Below are 18,214 nucleotides of genomic sequence, written 5' to 3'. Positions count from 1 at the left end.
CTGGAGGCCTGGGTTCGAGTCCCCAACGGTGGGAGGCCGACCTGAGGCGGCAGCTGAGAGGGCGCATACCCATGTGAACCTGAGAGTACTACAGAACCTTCGCTTTTTCTATTTTCAGGTTCTCCATCAAACAGGACACCTTTTTCAGGCAAGCTCTAATCGCCCTGGAGCAGTCTCTTTGATGACAGTTCTTTGATTGAGAGTTGAACCTAGGTAGATAAAGTAATCTTCTATTCCAAACATGTACCTTTTACATGTTAATTGTTATAGTTCAGGTGGGTAGCTGCGTCAGCATGTGTAGGCTGCAAAGGAACAAGTAATAGATTTATTCCATGCTGAAAAATGCTTTTTCAGCATGTTAACTGTTAGCCAATCGGATACTAACACTTGTTTTTTTCTTGATGTTCCCTTGTTTCGGTTATTCTGTTTACTAGCTCCTGCAGTTTTTCTACTGTAGAGGTGAGTTGTATTAGGTCATCATCTTATTGTTCAGTAAGTTAGTGATAGTTTTTACACCTGTGCTGAAGCCACATTTAAAACCTTCCAATGCTTGCTTGTCTGCCTCATTGCCATATTGCAGGATAATGTTATATAGGATAAGGTAGATGACACACAAGTGGTGCACAACCTTATAGATTCACAATCATTTGGTCAAGGTGTTCCAGCTAGAGCTCTGAATAACAGAGTTTCTAAGGGCACACAGTCGAAAACTTTCTGGAAGTCCATAAAGCAGAGGTACAGTGGTCGCTGATGCGCTCTTGTCTTTTCTATGAAGATTTGCAGATGTGTTATCTGGACTCTAGTATTACTGTTTGGAAGCAGCCTGTTCATCAGCAGACTCCATCTCTGCTTTGGAAGATTTTAGGATTTTAGGACTTTAGGATCACTCTTACAAGGATCTTGCTTGTTTGCGATACCAGTGCACTGTTTCAGTAGTTGTTACAGTCGCAGGAAACACCTTTTTAATATAATGGGACGAATACTAAATGTGTCCATTCCTCTGGCCATTCACCTGTCTTCCAGTTTTTGGAACATATAGCTTGGATCCCGATTGGCCTCCCCTGCCTTTTCAAGCAGGGCAACGGAAATATTATCTGGACCTGCTGCCTTTCAACATGTCGCCATGCTCAGTTTTCAATTTCAATGGTGCCAGTTCCCTTGTCTCAATCTGACATGATTTTATTTCATTTTATCGTCATGACGTATTCCTGTTTTGTATCTCTGTCTGACCTACGTCTTCGGTTCTGCTAACGTACTAATGTACTATAAATGTTGAGTCATAGATCCAGGTGTTGATTTTCAGCCTTGCTTTGATTCCGAACACTCCTTGCAAGCCAGCCATGTCATGGCACCCGTGAAGTGCCTGTATAAAATCTTTACTTGAAATCAAGAGTGCTTCAAATATTGTAAATCCTCAGTTGATAAGAGTTGATAAAAAGTTGATAAAAAACTGTTCCGAAGCTCATGAATGTTGTGCTGGAGTACAAAAGCAAATCTACTGTTCATAATCACTTGAAATCAAATAGAGAAATCTATGATTCATATCACACCAAAAAACACATGATCAACATGTGCCATGGCTCTTGTGGCTAAATAACAAATTTGAAGGATTATTTGTCTTAATTTTTACTTTTAACTTAATGGCAAAATTACATTTTTTTTAACATATAAAAAAGTTATAACATTATAACTATGAGAAGTACATAATAATGTTAAGTATCACAAATGTGTATAAAACTATACAATTACTCATATTCTAGCAGATGCATTTCAGTATTTCAGTCTGATTATATTAAACCTTTTAATTAATATATACACAGTTTATACAGTACAATATTTTCCTCACTTTCAGTATCCCAGTGTCATGGGAATTGTAGTTTCTGGCAATGGCATTTCACAAGAAGGTCATCGGTTTTCTTAAATTCTTGTTCTTATGTAATTTTAAAATCCTACAATTCTATAGCGGTGGTATTGTGGTATCTGCCTGACCTAACATCCCTGTTAATGTACTGCAAATGTTGATGTTCCAAATATTGATAATCACAAATATTACAGGGATAACAGTAATTTGTTTTGTATGTGTATTGCAGTAGTGTGAAGTTTACTAAACTAGTTTATTAGAACGAAACTACATTGGTTTAAATTTTGTTTAGTTTAACTAAACATAATTTGTTTATTGGAAATTTGGCACTGAATGTGAAAACACCCTTTCTTTTTTAGTTTCCAAAATAACAGTGATCATTATATTTCAGTTTAATTTTTTAACCCAAATAAAACCCAGATCTTATGCTTCAAATTGAAACATGTTTTTTGGCTTTGTGTTGTTTACTCAATCTAGACATTTTTCTTCATGGTGTTAAATGTATTACATACAGTATCCTCTAGATCTATTCATAACCTCAATAAAATAGAAACAATAACATTGTATAAAAAATGAGTTAAGATTGATAATGTGTCTTACTTAAAACAATTTAAAAAATATACTGTAATTGTAATGACACTGTACAGAGTTATAATTATTCATACACATACAGCATACAGTACCATGATGACACAAATCAAAATTATAATCATAATACAGTATTGGTCACACTGTAAATTATTAATTTAATTCCAAGGAAACACAAGGCTCATATGATAATGGTTCTACCTGTAACTCTTTCTGTTACACTTATATTATTCATGAAGTAAAATGTATGAACTGAGCATATATTTTAAAGGAAGCAAAGCTTTGTTTTTATTTGAAAGTTTCATCCATTTGTACGGTAAGAGTCTTCTGCTGTATGTACAGTATCCATGTTATTGCTTACATGACTTTAACTATATAAACAATAAAAGGTATAGGCAATGTAAGGAAAAACTGGCCTTAGAATTGTTTAAAAAATCATATATATCTATTTACCTATCTATTTATCTTAATTTTATTTGTTTATCTGTCCTGTTACACTTTATCCAAGCAGCCAGCCCGGTGACGCATATTTTTTAGTTCCACCTAATTTTTTACTCTCCTGTCATTAAAATATGTGACCCAGAGACTTCCAGGTACCAGTATGTAATACAAGAGCCCCAAAAGGAAAGTTTAGAAGTTCGTTTGTGTTTCTACTGATGGTAGACATATATTACAATTCCTTTATAATATACACTGTATAATACAGTAGTTTTGACTGTTATCAATATAGTTTAATTTGGAAGAATATAAGCTTGTCATTAATATTTTTTCGTAAATCCAATAAGATAGAAATACTCTGCAATTGACATTGACATATTGTAAAGTTTATTCATTTCTATCAAAATAAAACATCGGATATCTTTTATTGACATGACACCTTATCTGACCCATGACACTATTAGCCCCTGTAATTGAATTCTCCTTTCTCACTTAAGCAGATGGCTTTGAAATATATGGTGAGATAAAGACAAATGGAAAATCAGTCTAACATATTGGCTTCTCTGTCTTTCATAAGAAGTGCCTTATAGATAACAGAGGTTAAGTATAAGTGCGTTCCATTGGCCCCATGGAAGGAATTAAATGTAATGGTTAATTATCCATGATTATCTTTCATATTGAAGGGCGTGCTATGAGAGAAATTTCAGGAAATGAATATGATTACTGTGTGACTGAATCCCACAATGTTGCAAAAAAAACGTTTTCTTCCATTGTACTGTGGGATGACATCTTGAATAACAGCTATTGAATAGGATTCAGGATTACAAAATCATGAAGAAATAATTTTTCATCACCTTATGGTTTTTACCAACAAATGCATGCTTTATGGAATGTTCATACATACTGTAGTTCATACTGTCTATAAAATACAGCATTTCCTCTTTCTGATTACCTTTCTAGAGATGCAAAGGAACAAGTAATAGGTTTATTCCATGCTGAAAAAAAGAAGAGAGAAAACACAACGTTTCGGCCATGGAGAATAAACCTATTACTTGTTCCTTTGCAGCCTACGCATGCTGACGCAGCTACCCACCTGAACTTTCGAGAGATAACCTATATCTGTGTAATTCTATTCCCGGTAAGGTATACCATTTACTTTCTTCACCTGCACAACAATGGGAATTATGGTTTTAGATCAAAAATATATTTTGACATATCCATTATTGTCAGAATAATATTTGTTTTTTAAAAATACATTTTTAAAAGGAGTGAATTTCTAAAAAGGAGCAGCCTATCCATTAGGACCATGAAAATGAGAGCCATATGGAAAACCATGAATTTTCTGCAGGATTTGAAAATATAATCTTTTACAGTGAGTGAATTCCTTGTGCCACACTCCTATAAAGTTTGAATTTATTGGGTAGTTTTCTGCGTAAGCAAATAAAGATATTGTTTTAAAATGTATTTATGAAATAAATTTTACCTGCCATTCTTTGACCAGGCTCCAATTAGCAATGTTGTTATATAGTATTAGGGTAGAGTGGGTCTGGCCAGCAGCCATATCACCCTGCAACTCACAACTGACAACCCACTGAAGCTAAGCAGGTGTGAGTCTGGTCAGTACCTGAGGTTACTAAGGTTGCTGCTGGAAGAGGTGTTGGTGGGGCCAGCAGGGGGCGCTCACCCTGCGGTCCAGGTGGGTCCTAATGCCCCAGTATAGTGACAGGGACACTATATTGTAAATAAGTGCCGTCCTTCGGATGAGACGTAAAACCGAGGTCCTGACTCTCTGTGGTCATTAAAAATCCCAGGGTGTTTCTCGAAAAGAGTAGGGGTAGGGATGTGACCCTGGTGTCCTGGCCAAATTTCCCATCCCAATAATCCCCCTCTATGAATTGGCTACATTACTTTGTTCTCCTCCCCCCCCTCCCACTCTGACGGCAGGCGGAGCGACGCGCCAGTTGGAGTATTTCTCGGTTGCAATTAATGGCAACGTCAGCGTAAAGATTTGGTTCAAACCACCAAATGGAGACTGGTGTGCCGACAAGGGGACCCTGCTGATGCGGGATTAACGCTAGGAAAGAGAGAGAGGGTAGAGTGGGTCTGGAACTAATTGCCCACTAATTACCCTTATTCTTTCATGACCTAATTTAGCTACTACAAGCTAAAAGAGGTAAATGGAATCAATGGCCTCCTCTCATTTACAAACTTTCTTAATAGACAAGTGGGTATCAAAGTTTAATTTAAGGCTATTTACTGTATTCTGTAAATTTTGTTCAGTACTCATCTGCAGACATTGTAGTAACACATGTATACAGTATCTTGAACTTCAGCAGGCTGGTACTGTATGTTTAATAATAACTATTCCCAAGAGGTATATGCACATGAATAAGGTCTAATATTAAAACAAGCATGGAGAAAATTGTAATGGCTGTGTGCATGCAGATTAAACAGTCTATACAATAGCTTGAAATCACTGTGCTGTGACCATGAAACCTACTGTACAAAGCTTGTTTTGTTAATTGAAAATGTAACCACCAGGACTTTGGCTGTTTCCCAACTGGAGCCAACCCATGCAAGATCTGTGTTTCCTTGCTTTGATGAACCCGCAATGAAAGCCACATTTGATATACGGATTGTCCACCTTTTTAAGTATGTTGTGCTTTCAAACATGGCAGCTGTTGGTAAGTATAAATATTTTGTATTGTAATGGCAAACATGAAGCACTGAAGAAAAAAAAACGAAAAATAGACACCATTCATTAAAATTGGTAAAGTTTACATTCTGTATATACGATAGATCAATAAAAGTAGACAGCTATTAGAATCTTATAAGAATTATTTTGCTCAGTGAATATTCTGCATTCGGACAGACTAAGCAATTCATGCTGTCACTGTGAAACATCCTTCTTTTCATTGCTCTGGAGGATGTTTTTTTTAATATTATATATGCTGGGGATAAGGAATGAATAACAAGGAACTTTTGTGTAATCAGTCAAAACTCTATCTATTGGAAAAAATTGCTGCTGAAGTCCTGTAGTAAAAATGTAACACTTGAGGCCTGTTCAGGTTAAAGGGAACATTTCAGTAAAGTCACTAACAAGGCTCACACATTACTTTTAGCTGACTTTTATGACCTTGGCTGAAGTACAAGTGTTGCAAACAGTGGCAGCTTTTAAGGCACAAGCATCACAGAGGGTAATTTAAACTAGTCCCCTCTTTAAACGCGTTTTCACCGGTAAGGAATCAAATGGAGAAGACCCAGCTGGAGATCTTTTAATTGCAAAATTAGGTTTCCTGCCTCTACATTTATGTGCAGTCTACAGTATGTGTTATTTCAGTAGCAGTGACCGACTGAGGAAAAACAACCACTCTCATCACAAGGAAGGCTGTTGTCATTTGTTTCCGCTAAATGTGATTGATGACCATGCAGATATTGTACACATGAATGAATGATTGAAACTCTGCATTTAGATGTACAGACTCAAAGATTGTTTACTCAGCGGTAGCATATGCTGAACATGGAGACAGTGTGCAAAGAAGTGAATCTGTACAATCTCATGCGGTCAGGTGGTCAGATTCAGAGGGGTTATGGTTTGCCTTTCACTCATCAGTGTCGCTGGAACAACAAATAGACTGGGAAAAATGAAAGGGCAGTGAACCTCGCAATTAACACAAATTGTCATTTGTAAAACTGTTTGTACATTGCTATTAAGTTAGTTAAAATGCTTTAGTAAATTAAGTAAATTAAGTACAGTAAGTGCTATCTGGCATGTTAAAATGTGTTTCAATTCTTATCATTTTCTTTAATGAGAGTATGTCACATGACCTGACACTTATGGCAAGAACTGTACATCCACTCTTGTTGACCGCAGTTTGATATAGATTACCAGCATTCTGTACAATGTCGAATTCATATTTCGAAGGGACACTTTTTAACAGCACAGTTACTCCTCACATCCTAGGAGCAGCACAAAGATCAACAGAGAAGTGTTTATCTACTTAACAGATGTCTTCACATTATGTGTAATTATCAGTCTGACACTTGGGCCTAGTTTATTTGGACTTTTCTATCGTAAAAAATGTCCTGTTTCATTAGAGCTTTGATAATCTGTGAGATGCTAAACTGTCTGGTTACTTACATTGCATAATTAATTAGGATTAAGCCCAGATATTTTAGATTTTGACCTATTATTATGGTCTTAAATCAAATAACCTCAAATGTAATAGAACTCTATAAAGACTGTTGAATGTTTGCTATGCTTTTCTGACAATTTCATAGTTTTGTACTACAATGATAGATTTTACATAGATTCCAAAGAGTAGATGAGTTGGAAAGGTTAGTATTCTTAAATATTCGAACTTTGCTGTTATGTATTTGTTGTTTGTAAAACAAATGCTATTTTTTTCAGGTGTTTCTGAAATAGAGGATAACAATGGGACCTTATGGAATGTTACAACATTTAAAAGAACACCAAGAATGTCAACTTACATAGTAGCTTTTATGGTGTGTGAATTTGATTATATAGAAAGTCGTGAAAATGGAATAGAGGTATGTCAATTAATAAAACTTAATTTGTCAAGTCTGTTAATGTACATGATTTTCATATAGTACAAGCGAGGGTTGCGAATGCTAATATATTTATTCACAGCCATCATACACAATACCAGACATCTGCCCAATATTGCTGAAATATAATGCAGTATGAAGGGTTTACTGATTTGTTTGGCTGATACTTTTATCCTAAGCAGATCACATTTTCACCCATTTATGCAGCAGGGTGTTTTAATGAATTAATTCAGGCGAAGTACTTTGCTCAAGGGTGCAACAGCAGTATTGCACCAGGGATTTGAAACCATGATTCTATAGAACCCTAGCCAGTGTGCAGCACTGCCAGAAATCTGCATAAAGTACTGATTTCCAGAGTTATTTTTTTAAAGAAATGCAACAGGGGACTATGTTGCCATTTTACTGCAGATGTTTCTCATTTGTATATGCTGTATGTGCATATTCTAGGCATTCTGACTCACATGTCCAGTAGTGTGCAACTGTCTTTTTTTGTCTACTTACATAGACAAAATGTATGATTTGAGTTGTTATTATACTGAACTTGAAAATGTTACCCTTCGCAAACAGAACTGAAATGGCATTGCGCCTTTTACAATTCTTGCCATTTCTGCACTTGCAAAACAAAACATATGCTTTACTCTAGGAACCACCCAATATTTGGGCTAAACTCCTACATTTTTAATGTGTCTTAAACACGTTCCCCAGTAATTTGTTTTGCATTTTTTATGTGTTCAGTGTAAATGGCTAAATTCTAATTAAGACAGAGCAGAAGTGTGAGTTGAATTAGAATGTTTTATTTAGTCACCTGGCTCCGAGAATGACAGCCTGGCCATGAGGCTGAGGCCATTGTTTTCCCACAAAGAAGTGAGGGGGACCTCATAATGCTGATGTATATTTCATAAGTTACAGATACAGTATTAAAGTAGAATATAAAGTAGAATATACTGTATAGCCAGCAGCTATATCAGCCAGCACCCATATCACTCTGCAACTAACAACTGGCAACCCACCCAAGCTCAGCAGGTGTTAGCCTGGTCAGTACCTGGATGGGAGACTATACTGTAAACAGGCACCATCCTTTGGATGAGATGTAAAACTGATGTCCTGACTCTCTGTGGTCATTAAAAATCCCAGTGTGTTATTATTTTTATTATATAATGTATAAATAATATAAGGATATGGTTAGCTGATGGAATAAAGAAAACTGTACATGAAAGGTCCAGTGGAAGCCTCAGTAACATTTCGAAGTTAACCCGTGAGAGTAAAGAGTTTGAGGTGCAGTGAATACTGTTGTGCATGAAGGTGGTGAAAGTGTTGCTGGAATATACTGTTACGTCTGAATGAGGAGGAGTCAGTTAGGGCTGCATCGCATCCAGAGCTTTGCTTCAGGAAGAGGTCTCCCAAAACCCTGCAATACAAAATAACACTACTTCCAGCAGCAATCTGTGTTTTTCCCAGGAGGTCTCCCATCAAGGTACTGGCCAGACTCACACCTGCTTAGCTTCAATAGGGTGCTAGTTGTGAGTTGCAGGGTGATATGGCTGCTGGCCAGGTACTGTAATGCAGGAACTTTACAGAATCCCAGAGGGGAGTTTGGAGTTATTTTGTGAAGCCAAGGGAATATAAGCCATTTCCTCTGCAGACAGATATTGCAGACACTAGACACGTGAGCTGGGGCTGGGAGTAGAAAAGGTTGGGGAAAAAAGTTAGACTGACACCTCACTGTGTAGGATGCTGGAGGGGAAGGAGGGCCATGCCTATGGCACTAGAGGAGCAGGGACAGTAGTGCAGGGACTGCATGGGGCAAGAGCTGTTTAAGGACAGACCCAGACATGCTGCGGTGGCGGGGGGCAAGCATCAGTAATCAGGCTGGTTCCTGCAGGAGTGTGGAAAGAAATAGGGGAAGAGAAAGACAAAAACAAAGTAGACATTGCTGGGGCCAATGGCAGGTGGGCTGGAAAGTGAAGTGAAATAGGTTAATATCAGGGTTTCTATGGGGAGCTGTTCATCATGCTTTCCTTTTAATTTCTAACATGTTCCCTTGGCTGTATCAGTAAACCCCAGCAAGGGTGAGTAATTGTGGACCTGGAGGGCTTGTGTGTCTGTAGGTTTTCATTCCAACTCAGCTCTCAAAAAGATCAATCAGCTCATTACTGGCTAAATTTGTCACGGACGTCCAAAGAGACTAACCATGGGGAGCAAGAGAGCGGAAAAAGACCCATATGCGTAGCGGCGAGACGGGAAAAAGGCCCGGGCTCGTACTGCAAAGAGTTCAGGAATGCCGTATAGAAACCTATGCCCTCAGGGAGCGGACGTGGGGCGCCCTGGTGCTAGGCGGGTCTCAGGACATCCGAACGTCAATGCTGAGCCAGGGCAGAGTGCAAGACCCGGAAATATATAGCCCAAGGGAAAGAGAGGGACTGGAAGGACAATAGGCACAAAACTAGGGACAGGACAAAGAAGGAGCGCCCTCTGGCTGCAGAGGGCGTGACAAAATTGGACTAATTTGAATTTCAACACTTCAGGTGGTGGTGGTTTTAAAAGACCTAGAAAACCTACTAACACACAGTCCTTCCCAGACTCATCCTTGGCCTAGGGACATTTGTACTGTATCCTGAAGGCATTAATTTCCTTCAGTTTTTAGAGAAAAAGCTATTACCACCCCCAAAGTATCTTGGTGACTACAGTTTGTGTGTGGAAATCATGTGATGTTTAAATGTTTAAATGCTGCATTATATTAATGGGGTTATTTACTCTTGTAAAATTATTAATAAGAGTTCACTAAAGTGGATTAAGGTTTAAGACCATTTTTTCACAGCTTCATGGTCATCGCAGTCCTTTCTGCCATCACCATGCCATATACTGTATACAGTACAACATTTGTTTTGTGAAACCAAACATTTTCAGGCTATAGCTTTTCACATTACATCACTTTAAACCATGGTTTCACCTTTTTGCCCTTTAATAATTGGTATATAGATAGATAATACAAGACTTTCTTCTCTTACATAACTCACATTATGGTCCTGTGTACAGCCTATAGTACAGTTTGAACATGTTATCATGAATCTTTAGAGCTTTTAAGTCAATGCTCACATGGAGGAAATACATCAGTAAGAACAGAATGTATATTTGTACATGTTAATGATCCTTGACAGAACTAATGAAATCTAAACCAATGAAATTATCTCTTGATACCACAGAGGCAATAAACTACTACAGCTTCTTAATGTAAAACAAAGAGGGTTACTTTCATGCTCCTGTTCCAATTTTTATTAAGAAATGCTTTAAAAATGCTTTTGATTTTATTAGACATGCCTTTAGTGATGCAGTTCAAACGTTCATCCATAGTTCATAATGATTTTTCCAGCTCTTGCTACTGTATATTTCAGTAAGACTGCAGTGGCAGCTATACGATTCTGAGAGGCATTGTAAATGGTTTTAGCATATGCTTTGATCATTTGCTCTACCAGAAATCAAGGTGCTTTGTGTTGATAATAATGCACTTGTGTCACATACTGTACTGTATATCCATCTTAAGGTGCTGATAGAAGTCTTACAATATTGGAACAGAATCAATGGTCAGGGAGTATATTATGTTATAGATGTTCAAATTATTTTTTCTTTTATTTTTAAATGACTTTGTTTGACAATATTTTTATTTTATGGCTGCTTTAAATTAGAGTCTCCATCTGGCCCCCAGATCAACTTTCACTTTTTGGAAATCACTGGACAATTTCAGACAGGATGGGGTTTTCACCTTGCCTCTAAATAAAAAAAAAAATATTAACACATAAGCTGAACATTAAATGTATGCTACATGGAAGATATTTAATTATCACTAGGCAGCATTGACATAAGTGCAGTATTGTACTTACTCACAAACTTACTGGTGCCCCTTCCAGAGTGTATCCTGCCTTGTGCTCCTTGCTTGCCTGCAGCCCTGAACTGGATAAAGCAGTTAGAAAGTGGATGGATGGATGTCTGCTCAGATGGGAGACTAAAAAACATGCTTTCAAGTTCTGTTCTACATCCGGAGTTTAGTTTTTTTAAACCTCAGTTTAATAACGCACCTTAAGAATAGGAAAGCATTTGCAGGCATTACAATGTATTCATTAATTCTGAACAGCATTGAAAAGTAATCCATAGAATATAATTATGCTAAATTCCAAATGTATTGTGTTTTTTGTTCAGTTGCGTATGTGGGCTCGTAAAAGTGCTGTCCGGAGTGGTGAAGTTGACTACTCTCTAAATGTCACAGGACCAATCTTAAAGCACTTGGAAGAGTTGCTGAATGTAAGTTATCCACTGTCAAAAATAGGTGAGTATCTTTAAGTGATCTAGAGCAAATGGTCTACTTCATTTACACTGTTCTTAACAAACAGATTTTCTGTGAATTTCACAGCTTTAGAAATTGATTGTGCCATTTTAATTTATAACCAGAATAGGAAGAGTTTAAAATATTTTAACGTACACATATCTGTACCTGTCACTTGACCCAGTTAGTGCCAGGCTTTTTAGTTATTCACAAGAATGAAATCATCCACTGTTTGGTTAAGGAATATCTTTTGTCTACTGTCTTTACTATTAACAGACTAATAATCATATTATTATATTTTCTGAATCAGAGTTGGGAACTACTTTAGCCAGTAGGTTGCAAAGGAAAGAGCTAAGGTAATTCCATACTGCAAAGTAAGAAGAAAGTAATAAAAACACCAGTTGTGGTGTCTTGAGACGTGTATGGAAATGTGGGAGAGAGCGAAAATATGAGGTTAAAGGGACACATTCCGGGGGCAATGTGGAAGGCAGAAATCTTTAAATGAAGGGATATTTAGAAATAAAATAATCACACCTTGGGAACCGAGCAAAGATGTGAATCTTTAGAGATCTTCAGAATTGATAGATTTTTACCTTTCACATTTATCTTGAAATTTAAAAGCAATATTTCCTTAGCTTGAAAGAAAGGCAGGGTATAGTCTTGAACGGTGTAGCAAGATGGCTTGTTCAATAGTGTGTAAAGAAGAGCCTCCTGAAGTGTGTTTTAAATGTACTTCCTCAAAGCCTCCACTTTTGACCTGTTTTTGGAATCTATTTCACTGATGATTGTGAAGACATCTGTTGGTTTGACTTTGTAAATGCCTTTGAGGATGTTGAATATTTGGATCAGATCTCCCTGTAGTCTCTCTGTTGAAGAGCAAGTTTGATTCTTTTAGCCCGTCAGTTTAGGAAATTCTTTTAAGTACCAGAATGTCTCTGGTTGCTTTTCTCTGGACAAGTGCCAAATCAGCAATAGTTTTTCGAACATGGTGACCAGAATTATACAAAATACTCCAGATATGATCTTACTTGTGCATTGTGCACCTAACTGTTTTTCATTTAAATAGCCTCTTCAGTATATAGTTTACGTTTTTACTACAGTATAGACTACTTGTCTATATTTTCTGCTTCCATAGTAATTGCTAACCCTCCTATTTTGGTATTATCTGCAGAGTGGTTCTTTTTCATCCTGAGTATTGGGTGTTGTTATTCCTAATGAACTAATAACAATCTAGTTCAGGTGGGTAGCTGCGTCAGCATGCGTAGGCTGCAAAGGAACAAGTAATGGGTTTATTCCATGGTGAAAAGAGAAAAAAGAAAACACAACGTTTCAGCTCACACCTGAAGAAGGCTCCACGGCCAAAATGTTGTGTTTTCTTCTCTTTTCAGCATGGAATAAACCTATTACTTGTTCCTTAATAACAATCTGTTTGTCAGTGGTTTTGAATTAAGTGGTGACTTTCAGGAGTAGCTTTTAAGTGTGTCTGATTACTTTCTGTAATCTGAAATAAATTTGTACTTTATTGTTATAATTTGAATTTTTGGACACCAAAAAAGGGGTGGACGAGCTGTGTGTGTGAAGAAGAGTTATTCCATGGAACAGGGCCTCAGGCTGACTCAGGAAGGTTCAGGAAACTAATGACCATATGTTTCTTTGATATTGTCAACAGCAGATGCTAGCAATTTGCCTACCTGTTTAGTGTGATGTTTTGTTTCTATGGTTATGTTTTTCAATCCTGCTTCTCATTGTAATAAAATGTAATAAAATCTCTTTGCACTCCATCACTATGTCTCTTTCAGACCCAATTCGTCTCCTTAGATTATATTGTTCATTATCCTGTTTCTTCCTTGCAAGCTCTCACTGAAGTCTTGCCTGCTTTCTACTGTCCATTCGTTGAACTTGGCAATTATCTCTCCTCAAAATATGCTTCTCAGGTATTTTGATTGATCTAATTTTTTTAGATGCAGCTCCTCTCAAGATTACAGTTTCTAAAAATCTGCAGTAATGTACAGTATTTGTGTTCTCTCATATGGAGTGAATAGATGTGAAATTAAGTTCAGGAGAATGAATACTAGTTGGAATACTTGCTACTCAGTCTAGCTTCTCTTACTTCTATTTGTTGTTCCTGCCCTGGAATCCTGTTTGCATATCTGATATCTCTTTTTTCTGCATGTTTTGATTGTAGGCCACAATCTGTTCCTCATTGACTTTTTCTACAGTTTCTCTCAGTATCTTTTTATATGAAAAGTAATTGTGGATACATTATTAAACATATTCTCTCCTTCCTTAGAACCATCAGTAGTTACTTAAAGTGTAGTCCCATAAGTACAATACAGTACATCCCCCAAATACCATACAGCATAGATGTGCTAACACAAAAGTTTAATGTTGTTCATCATCATTCATTGTAGAAACATAATTCTCGCACAAAGGAAATTTGCACATCATGCTTTCGTTTTCAAACTGGTGATGAACAGGCAGAATATATGCATTTTTTTTCATTCGAAATCAAGACAACAGGTTTTGAAACCAGAGGAGATCCTTCACCAGTCTCCTAACATCAGCTTCAATGAATTCCAAATTTTCACCCCAAACCAAATCACGTTTTAGAGTTCAGATTGACTTTCATTGTGGAATAAAAATTAATATGTTATATAACTAATTCCAAGTGAGTAGTGTCCAGTTTTTAAATTTCTAATCTAAACTGTCCTTAACCTGCACCTCATCCCATAAACTTTATAAAAGAGCTGCACTTACTTCCTTCCTTGGCATTGGACTAAAATTTAAATTTCCATCTATTTTTTCATCTAAAACTTTGTTTTACTTAGCTTGTGCTTTAGCTTGAGGGAAGTAGGGAGGTTAATATAAGATTTAACGATTTAATGAGAAGCTTACATATTAATATGTTTACATTTTTGTTTCCTTAGACATAGTTGCAGTGCCTGAGTTCTTTCCGGGTGCAATGGAAAACTGGGGTCTCCTTCTTTTCATGGAGGATGCATTGTTTTATAATCCTAACATACATTTTTCTGATAGCAAAGTGTCCATCTGCAAAATCATTGCACATGAGCTGGGACATCAGGCAAGTTAAAGATTACTGTTCCACATCTGTCTCAGGTTCTCTCCACAGATGTAGTTTTCTGGCTGCGGCACAAAAATAAAATAAAAAAAAATATGTCTATACTGGTTTTGATTAGTGACCACAGCAGTGAAAGATATGCAAGCATTAAGTTTGTTTTGTTGTTTCTGGCACACAGATATGTTCTATTATCCCCTTACTCCTTTCTCATCATTGTTATGCTACCTTTGTATGAAAGCCATGAGAGTTAAGTGCTGTTACTAAATTACGTACTGTATCCTATGTTTATTTTATAGTGGTTTGGAAATCTAGTTACTATGAATTGGTGGAATTTCATATGGCTTAATGAAGGATTGTCAACATACATTGAATCCACCATTCCGTCTGAAGTGGAACCTCAGCTGTATGTGGTAAGTTTGTTGTTGAATATTAATTTTCTTTTCTCTGAGAGAAAAAAAACCCACACATTTCACAAGAAATCTGTAGTGGCTGATAAGCTTCCACTTTTAGTGTGCTTCCATTAAATTACCCTCCCCAGACTTTAAGTCGTCTTTCAATAAAGAATAAAAATAACTTGATTTAAAGTTTGCTTATTCCAGTTAATTACCAGAATTTTCCTCTTATATATTTACCTTATTAATTTAAAAGCACATTAAAGGAGATACTGGACAGAAGAGACTTTCTGAGATTCGATTCAATTTTCCTTTTACCATCAAAGGATTTGTAATCTCAATAATTTAAAGCCTCACAGACAGTTGCAAACTATTAACTATCAGAAAATGTATTAAACTACGGTCATTATTCAACTTTTGTTCTATTGTTGCACACTGAGACCAGATGAAAGATCAAATTCCAAAACAGTTCATGCATCTCTTCTCATCAAAACATGTAATCTAGTGCCAGCGTATCTGAACGAAAACACATGAGTTCACTTAAAAACTTGAAACAGCCACTTCAACTGTATATATATTTAGAAATGGGTCCAAGGCCTCACTAGGTCAATTTTGCACAGATGATCTAAGCTTGTAAATCATCCTGCAGATACCTTTACCTCTACATTGACTTGACACACATTTTTACTTCAATAGAAGGTTATTGCAGAGGAAGGAATGTTTCTTCGGGAAAACCCAAGGTGGATAATCATTGCATTGTCTATTCCTTCATGAGTGTTTTTCACTGGGTCTTCACTTGCCACAGATTAAGTTTACGTAGTGTTATTTTTCATTTGAAACCGAAATTATTTTAATGGTGTGTAAAAAATTGCAAAAGAAGAAAGTAGATACTGTAGTTCATGTACATGTGATTAACTATGCCGGACATTTCAATATGTTTCTTTTTGTTTTAGGAAGACAAATTTGTCATCCATGATTTGCAAAGGATGCTTCTTACAGATTCAATTCAAATGAGTCATTCACTGGCTGTTAAAGAAAAAGATGTTGAAACACCTACTCAGATAATGGGCCTGTTTGATTTAGTGACTTATTCAAAGGTAAAGTGGCTGCAGAAAATATAAAGTGATACTGGGTTTTTTATCTAAATGTAAAAATACGTAGTGTAATAGGTTTTTACCTAAAAATAAGTAGCATTGAAGAAAAGCTTTTCTTTTCAAAATGAAAATGTTTCTGACATAGAGCTCTCAGAGATTTTCTTTATCTTTTCTATTCTGAAAGAATTCCACAGTTGAGCTCCAGGACCAGGGTTTGATTAAACATGTTAACACCTTATTATCACAGCTCACTATTCAGACTCAAAGGCCACAAACTCAAGGCATTATTTGTGCTGTAATGTGATTATGGATCTACTGTATATGTTTCACCAATCCTCCTCTCAAAGATGGACTTAACACAGTGTCCATAGAATAATTTATCACTGCTTCTACTTCTATGCCTACAGTAGTCACCTCTACTTCCTGTCTAGGCCTGAACAAAGCCTGACCTGTAGTTGAACTTGTGGCTATACACGAATCCATGTAATCTACAGTATATACACTATCTACACAAAGCTTAACCAAACTTTGTGTGGAATCCCAGATGATAAAAGACAGTCTACTTGGAGACTTGAAGACCAGAGCTGGAAAAGATGCCAGTTTCTGAAATGGAACCACTGGAAAGGATTTACCAAATGCTCATTGCATAGATTAATCATCACTGACACTTTGAGAAGTAGATGCAAAACATACTGGCACTTCCACGGTATAAATATTTGCACATAATTTATCATTGTCCATGTTGTAATTTATCCAGCCTGTAGCTGAACCTGTAGCTGCCTCTTGTCCATCCACTCATAAAATCTGCTGGGTCTCTGTCTGGCCCTGCCACTGCTCTGCCTCTCAGCTAAAAGTGCCCCACATCCTGTTGCCTCCATTCATCCTCTCACAGTGCTAGACACTCCTCACCGGTCTAGTTTCAACATCGTCCAACATTGTTGGCATTTCGGTTGCTACTCGCCTCTCCTCACTGCCCAGAGAGTGCAACCTTCATCCTGTCAGTTGTGTAGCCATGTCCATGCCTCAGAAGTCACAGGCCTCATTGTCACCAGCACCACAGCCTGTCTGCTGCTTTGACAAAAGTCTATTACTGGTGGTGTGCTGCTTCTGCTGCTGCTGGTCTCACATGGTTCCTCCCACTTTCTAAAACCACTGTTCATGAGTATCTGGGGAATGACATAGCATATGGAACCCCATAGCGTATGGTTCCATAGCAATGGAACTTTCTCGTGCTTATTGCTTTCTGTTTACAAAGGACCTACAGTATAATAGTGTTGATGTTCCACCTTGCAGTAGTACATGGAGAAATACCCCCTCAACCAGCTCACAATCATTATACAGTATATCAAGTCAGTTCCCACTCTACAAATATGTATGGAGTAACAAACCAACCCCTAATTCACACACTCTATATAGTTTAAGCAGGTGACACACAAACTGCACAGAATGTTTTAACACAAGAGCAGGAAAAAATAGCTTTATGCTATAAAATTAAGTTACCATAGCAGCTTATATACTATAGCAATTCTCTCTATTGCCTTGCTTCACTGCTTCTGTTCTATGATAGTAGTCCTTGCTGGTAGTAAAATGCAATATTAAATGAGTGTGGATATTTTTCAAAAAGGTGAATTTGCTTCCTAAATGGGTCCTATTGTCTTGAATCTACGGCTAAGTCTATTTCCTCTTTGGAAAGTTGTTACAGCTGACAATGACTGATAGCATCGCATGAGAATAATAATAGAGAGGAATAGTGCTGTGCTCTGTTCATCACCCACATTTTGTTCTTAGCAGCAACAAATAATTTCTCAGCATACATAGTGTGAAATGTATCTCACCTATAATTGCAGGCAACAGTTTTGAGTTGTTTGTGGTCAT

The 18,214-nt window shown here is 37.0% G+C and overlaps 1 protein-coding gene across 1 annotated transcript in view; it reads left to right on the top strand.

Annotated features, from left to right (window-relative positions):
- Nucleotides 1-18,214, top strand: part of LOC148673452 (aminopeptidase Q-like) — a 34,891-nt gene that overhangs the window by 3,428 nt on the left and 13,249 nt on the right. The window contains exons 2-7 of the mRNA XM_088629932.1: nucleotides 5,429-5,571; nucleotides 7,299-7,438; nucleotides 11,651-11,777; nucleotides 14,702-14,856; nucleotides 15,150-15,263; nucleotides 16,199-16,342. Coding sequence (XP_088486058.1) covers nucleotides 5,429-5,571; nucleotides 7,299-7,438; nucleotides 11,651-11,777; nucleotides 14,702-14,856; nucleotides 15,150-15,263; nucleotides 16,199-16,342 — 823 coding nt within the window. The remainder of the gene's footprint in view (nucleotides 1-5,428; nucleotides 5,572-7,298; nucleotides 7,439-11,650; nucleotides 11,778-14,701; nucleotides 14,857-15,149; nucleotides 15,264-16,198; nucleotides 16,343-18,214) is intronic.

The sequence above is a fragment of the Lepisosteus platostomus genome, chromosome 4 (genome assembly GCF_059453375.1).
Source record: "Lepisosteus platostomus isolate fLepPlt1 chromosome 4, fLepPlt1.hap1, whole genome shotgun sequence".
NCBI classification, from domain to species: domain Eukaryota; kingdom Metazoa; phylum Chordata; class Actinopteri; order Semionotiformes; family Lepisosteidae; genus Lepisosteus; species Lepisosteus platostomus.
Note: the sequence above shows the minus strand (reverse complement) of the source record. Positions and strands in the feature narration are given on the sequence as shown.